An 11,865-nucleotide genomic window follows, 5' to 3' on the forward strand; every position below is an offset into this window, starting at 1 on the left:
TTCAATGATGCTTGGGACCTTTCTTATTGGTATCTTCAGAAGTAATTGATTCTCTGTATGCTTGGGAGGCTGGGACTGATGTCACTCTATATCACTACTGTGCAAGCAGCTGTGTAGGAGAAGGTAGGAAAGAGCAGTCACCTAGGAAATGCCTCTGGACCAATGATGGTAGAAAACAACAGTCTGAGCAGCCATGAGAAAACTATAACCAGGTAATGACCGAATTAAAAAGGAAATTTAAAGTGCATCTAGTTACAATTAGATTAGAATGCAAAGGAGCTCCACTGGTTCAGGGCCTGGTTTTATTTTTCTTGTTTGGATATCCCCCTTTGGAGCTTTGTAGCAGTGCTGTAGTTTGCCTTTAATCTTAACAAAAGTTAGTGATGAATCAGGACATCAGTAATGTATTGAGAATACAAAGCTGGTGGTGGCAAGGTTCTTTCCCCAAAAGGTGAGAGATTTGCTCAGTAAGTCTGAGGAATCATTTCTTCATGTAAAAAGCTGCTGGAGTTTCCTTGGAGCTTTCTCTTTTGAAAGACACCTGGCCTAAACCAGTGTGGCTAGAATTGTTTCTCAAAACAGTGTACTTGTGAGGCTGAGCAAATACTCTCCATTATGAAACTTGACGAGTGATGGGATGTTACTTTGTAATGCCCAAGGGCTTCCCAAGTATCTATTAGTAACCCACTGTCGCCACCTGCCGTATTCCTTCCTCGTGCAGCGTAGTTGTGGCAGGGTTTTGCCTTCCGTAGGTATACATGGCTGGCCTGGCTTTATATGGCAGGCAGTTGGCTGAAGGCGATGCTCTCTGAGTGCCTCAGTGTGGCCTCCCCATGGAGGTGCATGGGGCCGTGCTCCACTCCGAGGGATCCTCCTGCCTTCTGCACACACCGACCTGGAGCTCCCGCCTCTTTCCAAAGATAGTGCTCATTCACCTCTTTCTGAAGTCAGATAGTGCTCGTTCCCAACGCCGTGCTGTAGGCTTACCTGCTCTGGGTGCTGAAGGGAGGTGAGGGTTCTTTGGGATGCCCTCTGGCTTACCCAGGCTGCTGGGCGGGATGGCGATGCGTGGCCTGGCAGCGCCTTCCAGGTCCCTGGCGGCAGCCTGTAAAGGGCCCAACTTGTAGTTGCCATCCCCGGGCTGTGAGTGCTGGTCAGCCCGGGATGAGCCTCTGCCCCGGCAGTGGAGCCTCTGGTGTTTTATGCACACGTGGGCACCTGGGCACAGGTATCATCGAGCTGTGGTTCCGCTGATCATGCCAGGGCAGGTGGCTGGTACCAGACTGCTGTTCGGAGGCCTTCGAATAACTTAGTGTGCTTACACAGTTTCTCGTATTAATGCTCTCTAAAGCCAAGAGGCTGTGCTTTGTGACCCATTTCAATCTTGGCCAGCACCAGCTTTCTCTCCCCCTCTCTTGTCCTTCCCAGCAGCTCTGTTCCAACCTGCAGCCCAGCCTCCCCACCCCCGAGGCTTCCCCTACCTCACCCTGCCCTCTGAACTTCTGCCCACCTCGTCTCTCCACAGAGCAAAGTGTGCTGTGGCTGCTGGCATGCAGAGTACCTGAATGTGCAGAGCAAGTTGTGCAGTCAACTCATGTGCATGCACAAATCAAAGTCTTCAGCTGGGCAGAGTGGAGGGTGGCAATAGGCTTACTGCTGCTGGCTGGGAGCTGGAGTTCCCATTTTCAGCTAATCCGTCTCTTAAATCAGACCAAGCAGCTAGGAGGAAACGTGACATGCTTTTGAGACCTCCTGTAATCCCTGAGCTCTCTGTACTCAACACATGGTAGGAACAGGTTTATCGTTGAGGTAAGAGGCCCTTGCCATGAGCTCCAGCTGGTATAGGGTGCGTGTGCCTGTTATCTCATAACACAATCACAGTTCTGCCTTTCCGCCAGTTATGAGTTCAGGTCTTTGATTTTAGGCACCTATTTGATTGTTTGGTTCAAGTGAAAGATTTAATAAACTTGGGCTATCTGTATTGCCTGCACCTTCGCTCTTTCTGGCTGCCCTCTTTCTACATGGCATTATTTTGCTTGCCTGGGGAAACCTCATGACAGTACTTGTATCCTTCCTTTCTTCTTTCTCCCTCCACAGTTCAGTTTAACTTTGTAATTGTTGTTTCTTGCCCCACCAAACCTCTGGATTTCATGACATTCAGCTACTACAACACCAGGTATTTAACATCTGTCGTCTCAAGCATATTAGTCAAACTCTTGCATGTGAATCTTAAGAGAGTGTTGGCAGGACTTGCTGTGAGCATGCTCAGAGGGGCTCCTTTGAACCTGCCCTCTGGCAACAGACAACAAGGAGCCCCCTTTGTCATGCCACAGCATTTATTGCCTTTAATGTGGTTCTTGGATTTTACAGGTAACCTGAGCAGTTTGCCCAATGGAAAAAGACAAGGCCTTAACCCTTTCAGTGAGTATCTTGTCAAAATGGTTCCTTTTTTTCTGTGATACCCATGTATTTCAGAATTAATTTTCCCCTGCTCTCCCATGTTCACAAACAGCAATATAGAAACAGATGGAAACCAAAGTTGTTTTAAGAGGTGTGAATATACCAACATGCAGCTCCACTGCATCATCTCCAAGTCCAGCTCTGTGTCTTTAGCTGGAGCAGACAGTACATTGCTGAAGAATTAGATAGGATACAGCAGCTATGGGATGAATACTCTCCTCTTCTATTCTCCCTTCTAGCAAGCAATAATTTAGATGATTTGTTGTGTTTACATTATATTACTCCATGGACAAGTTTCCATGAAGACACTATACTCTTCATGGTGCAGATCTGCTTTCTTCTGTATTTTCTGGCAGCAAATTGCACCCTTTTGTCAGGCATGAACAACATTATTTGCTTTGCTTTTAGACTTGCTGCCTCATGGTTTCATTGTGTGCTTCTCATTTTGGACTGTAAGAAGCAGTGAGCAGTTCTCCCCTGCCTACTCCCCCACTTGTTCTATAGCCATCCAACATATATCTGGTTAGGCTCCTTTCTGTGTTGAAAAGACCTAGGCTATGTATTTGCTTAAGGAGAGAAGTCTTCCCATACCTCTTGCTGTCCTCCTTACCTTTCTGGGGACCGTATGTGGTCCTGGTTGAGATGGGCTGAATGGAGAACTGAAGATAAAGATCGACTAAACCTTATACACTGATGTAGTCATGTTTCTTGGTGTGTCCTCAGTTCTGAGCATGTATCTGATTTTTGTCTGCCGCTAAAAGCTGAGCAGAGGCATTCAAGCAAGTGCGTACTGTGGCTTCAGACTCTTTCCTAGTCACTCAGAGCGCTCAGTGTAGGCCAAGTCATCCCCACTCACACTCTGCGTTGCATTTATGGACATTGAAGATAATCTACTGTTTTTATGAGCTGCTCACTGAGCGCTGCAATTGCTGTTTGCAGAGCTGTGCAGTCAATTTCAAATATGACTATCTGGAGTAATTTTGCATTTGACAGTATTTGCCCCCTGTGGCAGGGCATGTTGATCCCAGTGAGGCCTTTTTTCCCAGTGATGTAACCCTTCTAATTTCTGAAAATCAAGTCCATACTTTTGCTTTCTCTATAGTGTGTTTTCACCTGTAATTAATCCACAGAGCTCTTGCTCTGATCCTGTAAGAGCTTTGATTCTTTAAGAATCTTTGATGAGGGACTTAACAAAAGCTTTCTGAAGAAAGGCCTCCTTCGAGACCTGCTTGTCTTCTAGGGGAGGAGACAGCTGGCTGTGGCTGTTTAGGGAGATGGTGGCAGGGCAGCCTGGCAGCAGTGGGCTTCTGCATCAGCTGTGGCAGGCAGAGGGAGCAGAGCAGAGGGAGACCAGTCGTTTCCCTAGCTGCATGCCCATTTCGAAGGAGGGGGAGGAAAGTGGTGGTTTATGTTTAAAAATATGGCAGTCCTTAAGGCTCAGTGTGAATCATTCAGTGTTTTTTTCAGCAAGGCTGTCTCATTAGCCCCTAGTTGTTTTCAGCCTCACAGCTTACTCTGGGATCTCAGCCTTCTAGGGCCATGGCTTCAGCAGAGGCTATTCTGTATCTTTATCAGTCAGGTGTCTTTTCGTTTTAATTTGCCTTTTTTCCTCACTTGTCCTGTTTCTGTTCTGTTTGTCTTTTTCCTCCTTGCCCACCCCACCCTTTCAGTAGGTCGCCTGGTGTAGCAGCAGAAGACGGGAAGGGAAGGCAGGAGCTGACCCAAAGGAAGGAAAGATCCAGTGACAGATGGACAGACACCTTGCTGCTTGTGAGCAAGCATGCAGCATCAGCAGCATCCACCGTAGCAGAAGTGGCACCCAGAATTTTTGCACTTTTTAATAATTGGTTTGGGTTTGGTTTTAATTGCTTTTCAATGCCATAATCTAATACTTTGGAGAGTGGAGAGAAGCAGGATCATGACTTTTTAAAATTGGAACAGCTACTGATGATGTAAAATTGAGTTCACTGGGACTCAAAGACTTTTATATACTGTATATAAATATATATGTAAATTGTACAGTTGTCTTGTACAGGGTTGGAGTCACTGTTCTATTCCTCCCTTTGCTTTTGAAGGCTGTTACGGCTAGAGAGACAGTTTGCCTTCACTGGATTACAGTAATGCATTTATTTCTGCCACCAAACCATCATTCAGTGGCAAACCTTAACACCCCCATGCGGAAAGGAGCCAGTGTATCAACACGACTTGTTCTTGCAGATGTGCACACAGTGTGCCAGATACCAAATGCTTCTTGAGAGCATCTGAACCCCCTTTCTTACTGTAAAGCCTGTGCAACTCACAGGCAATTGGGCTTTTGAGAGCACAGATTTCATGTAAGTATTGGTGCACTGCAAAGCTGCCTAAAGTAGGGATAGAAAAAGGTTGTATTAAGGACATATAAAAGTAGTTTCTGCACCTGTTGCAAGTTGGACAGAAATGAATTACAATTGCATTGCTATCCAGGCTCAGGTGCTATACTTAAGAAAGATGTGCCATGCCTCTGGAATCTAATGCTGTAGGAATGATGTGGGAGCTGTAGGTCTAGCAGAGTCATTGGAAGGAAGCTGTACATCTTCCTCTCTGACGAAGTGTTCATCTATATGTCATACAAGAATAAAAATACTAAGAATCCTGCTAAAAGCAGCTTAGCCTGCCTGTTGCTTGCCTGAAGAGCAAAGAACATAGCTGTCAGTGCAGAAAGACACAATCATGCTGCTGGTCCCCAAGTGTCTGCTTTACTTATGTTTCAACACTACAGCTTGGGCTGTGCTCACTGGTCTGTCAGAAATGACTATTTTTGTCCTTGATGATTGTGAATCCAAGCTTCCCTCCTGCACAGTGGTGTGCCTGCCTAGCTTAGAGTATCCACTCTTCCTAATTTGCTGTTACCAGTGTTACCTGTGTTAGATGACACTGGAGTTTGATGAACAATAACAGTGAAGGCTTGGAGTTGAAGAGTCTGGTGTTCTTGGAGGCCACAGGGGCTTTTTCAACAACGAGAAGTTTTACCAAAGTTGTTTCTTTTGCAGGGGCACCCATATCAGCAGTCCTAGGTTTGGGCAGAATGTGATGGGACAGTGTTTTGCTTTATGTATTTCCAACCACTGGCAGCACTCACCTGTTCTGAGCAGCCTCCCACTTCAGACCTGGTGACCCTTATGCCACTTGTCTCTATTAGAAGAAACTGTAGTCAGAGGTGATGATATGCCATGCTAATGAGATCACACCAACAATTGCTTGCAACAGCACTGGGTTACTGTAGAGACTGGAGTCATTCTTTGAGTCTATATCCCTGTTGCTTTGGTAAAAGATGTTACAACAAAGCATCTTCACTCTGTGTCATGTCATCATGAGAATATTATTAGATAAATACATTACAAAAAAAAGTGTCCTGATGCAGTAAGTTAGTGATTGTTGGCAAAATGGAAAGTTACAAAAAAAAAAAAAAAAGCCAAAGGCAGTTCTGTAAGTAACTGTTTAAGTGTAGTAATAACTTCTGGGAAGTAGATTGGAGCTAATTAAAACATGTAGCTTGGTTGAAAACACCTCTGGTAATCTCTGAAATATACATCACACCGCCATAATATAAAGATGATGTCTCTAGCAAGAGCAGATCCTGCTGCTGGATATTCATGGTTTCTCACATACAATGTATGTGCTTTTCTGGTCTGCAAGCTCCCACCTTCTTGATTGCTTCTTCCCTTTTTTTTTTTTCCTTCCTTTTATTTTTTAAATGCCCAGGGCATATCTTTTGTGTGTTGAAATAATTTGGTTTAGTGTATAGTTAGAAATGTCCTTGTCACACTCACTAATTCTATTGTAGGAGTAAAGAATGAATCCAATGTATAAAAAAACCCTCTCCTTTTAAATATGCTAGTTTTAGGAATTTAAAGATCTGGCTGCTGGGTTGGTTGGTGTTTGGTGGTTTGGGTTTTTGGGGTCTTTTGGAGGCGTGGGGGTTTTTTTTGGTTTGTTTGTGTGTTTGTTTTTTAATGTATAGTTGCATCAGCAGAAGCAACCAATTGGATGCCTATAGGAGTTTTGTCAGCCAGGCACTGGGGCTGGGCAATGCCCCACAGGATTGTGGGGGGACTACAGAGCTGCTAAAACTCACTGCATCTTTTCTTCTGGAAATGTAAATAAATCACCCAACCAAGACTCCTACCTGTCACATAAATTCTTCTGCTGACTTCCTTTTTCTCATCCTTGTGTCCTTCCCCTCCAAGAGGCCTGCATTCACATAAAGTTTGCAATTAAAATTGGGTCAGTTCTTCAAGGAAGCCAGACAAGGGGTGGCTGTTGATTAGCTTTGGCATTAGTGGGTGTTCATGTTGCTATGCTAAAGCTGACTTTATGGATGGATTGGGGACCAAGCATTATATTGGTCCCCTTTTACAAGACAAGTCCAAGTCCCCGCATCCTGATTTGTGTGGGTCTCTGAGCAGCTTCTGGTAATACTTGTACACTGCCATGGAAGACCCAAAAAGCATGATTGTGTAATGTCCAAGTAGATGTTAGGTTACTTGTTCTGGTTTTGTGTTGGAGGATCATGCAGACAGTACTGGTCTTGATTAATACAACCCATGCTATAAGCTGTCCAAACACTGTACTCATCAGATCTTCAGCTGCCTGCTTCCCCTGTTGCTTTCATTGCCAAAAAGCTGGCCAGTCCATGTGGCTGCCAGGCCAAATGTGTCCTTATCTGGTGGTGGTAAGCATTCTTCTGCTCTGCCTTGCATCAGTAGCATTTTACTGAAGCTGGGACATGGGGAGTGTCAGTATTGTGTCTGGAAGTAGACACTGTGCATGTGTCTCCTCATCTTTCAAGTCTTCCTGGGCCTCTCCAGCACTACTTTGAATGACAGTTGAAAACAGCAGAGAAGAGAACCAGGACCCCACAGTGCAAGTCATCTGTTCCTCCTGCCAAAAGAAAAAAATCTTTCCTTTTTTGCTGATCCCCCAAGGGCATAGTATGTTGGAGGAAACTGCATTATGGTGAGATTCATATGTGTGAAGGCACTGCTTTCCATGGCTTGAGTTTATATTGAACTTACCCTACCCCAGCACATTTTTGCCTATGGCATCATTTGTTAAACTGAAAGGCATCTGTTTGGTTTTGGTTTTGTAATAAAATAGATAACTTTTGCTCCAGTGTCTTGTGGTGGTTTCTTGTTTAATCTTGATTTCCAGAACTTCTCTCTTCTACATAATATTCTGTTACCCCCGCAGTGCTTAGGAGAGGGAAGGAGACTTTCCTCTTTGCAGAATCAAGTGTCAATCTATGGTTGGGTTCTGCAGTCTGTGATGTTTCTCTCTTGTGTGTAAGCCTTGGGGCTGAATTAAAACATGCTCCAGAGTGTGTCTCTGTGTTTGATGACAGCTGTCTGATCTATGCAGGCTGCTTAGAAAGACTGTGAAGCTTCAACAGGAGTGTAGAGGTGATTGGAGAAGGTGGAACCCTCAGCCAGGTGGGATCTTTTAGCACCATCTCCCCAAACCCAGTGCAGCAGTCAGGCCCTGCACCTTACATGTCCTTGCACCTCCCTTTCACGAGAGCCTTCATACTTTACTTTTGCAGGTCATCCCTCACTATATGGGAGCCTGAAATAGCTGTTGTCCATAACCTTGTAATCCTCAGAGATGACAAGTAACAAGCCACGCTAGAATGCTGTGTTATTATAAAACATGCTTTTTCCTAGGCCACAAGGAAGTGGCATTCATCAGAGGCTGCAGCACCCAGCCCATGACAGAGGAGGCCACACACTGTTTGCTTCAAGTGCATTTGACCAGCTTTCTCATCACGTCTCTGTCTTTTCACTTGTTTACATGTAGCTCTCTTGCGATGAATAAGGAGACAACTCATTTATTGCACATCAAAAGGGAGGCAAGTGCAATCCCAAAGAAGGTTTTCTGCTTGTATGGTAGTCAACAGGCTGGATTGTTTGCAGATGGTCAGAGAGAGCCCTGACAAGATTCTTGTCTTTAGATGCAAGTTCAATGATAAAAGAAGAAAATGCAGGGATGAGTGACACCCAGTGTGTATCTGTCAAGAATAAACTGACAAACCAAGCTACTTTCCTTGTATTACCAAGATAGCAAGTTTTTGGGCTAAGGGAAGAACAAGAGTTGTCATCTCTGGAGTTCTGCAAGACTTAATTAAAAATAGGAAAAGGGTATTTTAAAAAACAAAAGACCAGTTCTTTGGCCATACTTCCTGTTTCTGGGGTCAATATAAGGTAGTCTGAGAGGCCTTCACCCTTCCCTGTCAGTACAGTCATTCTGTAAGCAAGTCAAAAGGGCTAAAAAGGGCTTGCTTCTGCCTCTGCTTCCAACAGTGATATGGCCAGAAGACTTTGCTTCCTCCTTCCTCTGCTTCCTTTCTCCTTATCTTTGACATAAGTAACAAAATCCACATGCAGAACATCGACCTTCTGACTTTTCAGCAGGCAGCCCTTACAAGCCATTTCAAGCAAAATAACCTGGCAACTGTTCAAAAGCTGTTATTAAATTGGACAACAGGATCTGCAGAAGTGATGCTCCTTAGTTTGGAAAACACCTTGAAAACAAAGTGAGTTAAGAAATGCTACTTCAGGAACTAAGAGTATAACAGCAAGGGTTTTGTATGGAGTGTTTGCCAGAAAACCTGATACTGACTACTTGGGGAAGCAATTATGCTTTCTGTCCTTCTCTATCTGAGAGCCTGCTCACTGATTTTAATGGTGGCTTTTGTTTTTCAAAGGAGCCTTGCCTGCGCACACCAGGAAGTGTCTAGCTTTCATTCAGAAAGCACCACCAGCTCTGTGCTGTGTGTTTTATCACAAACCTATATCCCCATCTCCTGCAAAAGCGTAAATGAACATTTATCCCACATTATGTTTTCTTTCAGCACATTGGGACTGGACTGAGGGTCTTCTGGCTCTGAGTCAAGGCAGAGGACCTGAGCCCCTGCTGTGTACTTCGCCAGCCTGCACCCCCAGACAAGGCAGTGGTGATGGGTGGCTCTCTGCTCCCTGCCTGGGCTAGACCTGCACTGTGCTGCAGGCAGAGAGGTGCACAGGGCGCACATTGAGTGATGAGGGAGGCAGCAGGTTGTGGCTCCTGGAGACTGAGGTTTCCACACCTTCCCTTGTCTCTGGTGCCAGCAGGAATAGCTCAGGTTTCCTGCATACAACTCACGATTAGGTGGCCCTAGTTTGGAGTTCAGAGTAGCAACATCTGGGAGTCTGAAGTACAGATGAATTCAACTCACCTTACTAAAATAGAGAAATTCAGTCCCAGTACAAGGCAGATCCTTAACTCATTGCTTTTTGGTATGTGAACGAAGGACTCACTTTGGTAAAACACGTTCTTCTGTAGCACTTCAGAGCTGTGCTTCAAGCACTTAAAAACTGCAGAGTTTGAATGTCCAGTATCCCATTACACAGTTCAGCTCTGGCCTTGCACAGCACAAAGTGTCACTGCTATCTCCTTCAGTCATGATTTTGGCAGGGACCATGGAAGTGATCCCTGCTGATTTCACCATGTCAGAAAAGAGTTGACACAGCATTTGGCTGAAGAGGGGGAGCTATTTCTGAAGTGACTTGGATGTTCCCACTATGAACTGGCACATTGCGTCAGACAAAGCTGTATGAAGGTGACTGAAGCTGTATTTGTTCACCTGCAGCCCAACATGAATGTGAATTTTTGCATCCCTTGAGCTGTTACAATTGTTTCAAGTGTTCAAATGCAAGCTTTTTCTCCTCAAAACGTACTTGAATACCAGACCTTTGTAAAATGAGTTAATCTAAAGTATTTAGACTCCAAAAAACCAAGATACCAAATATAAGTGAATTCAGAAAACTGGTGTCCAGGATCTGTGAAGTATAAAACAGATCTGGGGACTGACAAAAGAACTGGGGTCAAAGTCCCAGTAAGAAACTATCCTGCTCCAAGGGAAATGAAGGGAGCATAAGTAGAGACAAATAAAGGGGATCAAGAGCTCTTCAACAGTCTGAAGCATGAGAAGGGAAAATATGAAATGTGGGATGAATGTTGGAGCATTTCAGACTTCATGTGAGCTGCCAGGGGATTTAAGGATGGTATGGCAACATCACCTAGCTGAAGAAACACCTAGAGAATTACAGACCTGATATCTGTATGTGAAAACTTAAAAGAGCAAGCTACTGACCAGTTATTCTTCAATACCCTACATATATTTATAAGTTTGTAAATAAATGGCAGGAATGGGCTTGTTGAGGTTTCACTGAGGACAAATCGTTTCAAACTAATTTGATTCCATTCTTTGACAGGATAACTAGCCTCGTGGCTAGGGGGGTCAGCACTAGATGTGATATGTCTTGACTTTGGAAAGGCTTCTGGCACTGTCCCAGAAGACATTCTTGTAAGCAAGCTGAGGAAACGCAACCTCTTTAGATTCACAATACATTGAGTGCAGTGTCAAAGTCAGAGAGCCCTCTGGGGAAATCTTTCCAGTGATTGTCCAGCATCCAACTCTATTTGGTATTTTCAGCAGCAGCTTTTGGAAATTGTTTTGCTAAAAATTTTCCTGGTGATACCTAACTTAGGAGGTGAGGTTTTGGGGGGCTTGGGGAGTGTCTGTCAGCACCTATGGAGGGTAGGACCAGAATGCTTGGTAGGTTGAAGAAATAATCCTAGTCAACTGGATGAGTTTCAGCAGAGGCATGGGGTGATCTGCCATAAGGCAGCTGTCTGAATGCACAAACACAAAGCAAGACCCACCAGGCAGCAATTCCGTAGAAATGACTTCTCAGAAGCTGGAAAAGGAGAAAGTGGAGAACCTTAAGGGCAATGCCACGTACAAAATCTTCTTACCGTAAGGATAGCAATGAGTTGTTTTTATGCCCTAGTCAATAAAACAAGAAAAAAAAAATTAAGAGTGCTAACCCCCCCACCCCCACCCACCACATTTGGGTTTGCTGCTAGTTTCTATGAAGATGCTCCAGAAGAAGAGGAGGTAATCAAATCTCTTTTGGTAGCTTTTATAAGACCTTTTAAGACCTTTTTAAGACCTTTTAAGACTTTTTAAAGTGTTAATAGAGACACTCAGGTGCTCTGTACAATATGCCTTAGTGCCAAGGATTTGCCACAGGAACTTTCTGAGAGCCTCTGAAACTTTTGAGATTTTTTCCCCCCTTCCCCCAGGTTGTACATTTATAACCTCTATCTTACACCCTAAAAAAAAAAATCTTTGAAACGGGTGTGAAATCTAGGTGAATTGAAGAAATAAATCATTCGAACAAATACTTCCTAGGCCTGTGGGGATTTTTATTGCATTCTTGAAACTGGGCCATGCCCAGCAATGAGTAGTAGGTGGGTCATGAGTTTTCCTTTAGGCACAGCTCCCACTCAGCTTGCCATGTAAATGGCAATAGCAATGGTACAGTC

The 11,865-nt window shown here is 44.4% G+C and overlaps 1 protein-coding gene across 11 annotated transcripts in view; it reads left to right on the top strand.

Annotated features, from left to right (window-relative positions):
- Nucleotides 1-7,605, top strand: part of SMOC1 (SPARC related modular calcium binding 1) — a 132,761-nt gene extending 125,156 nt beyond the window's left edge. For 4 of the 11 annotated variants that reach the window (XM_051791428.1, XM_051791434.1, XM_051791438.1 and 1 more), the window contains 3 exons: nt 2,162-2,176; nt 2,371-2,421; nt 4,131-7,605. In XM_051791428.1, coding sequence (XP_051647388.1) covers nt 2,162-2,176; nt 2,371-2,421; nt 4,131-4,147 — 83 coding nt within the window. In that variant the 3' untranslated portion in view covers nt 4,148-7,605. Of the gene's footprint in view, nt 1-2,097; nt 2,177-2,370; nt 2,422-4,130 lie in introns of all 11 variants that reach the window. The other 7 variants (XM_051791432.1, XM_051791435.1, XM_051791430.1 and 4 more) reach the window with 6 other exon arrangements.
- The last annotated feature ends 4,260 nt before the right edge of the window (nt 7,606-11,865 follow it).

This window comes from Manacus candei, unplaced genomic scaffold (genome assembly GCF_025592945.1).
Source record: "Manacus candei isolate 608988 ecotype Guabito, Panama unplaced genomic scaffold, ASM2559294v1 h1tg000033l, whole genome shotgun sequence".
Classification (NCBI taxonomy): Eukaryota; Metazoa; Chordata; class Aves; order Passeriformes; family Pipridae; genus Manacus; species Manacus candei.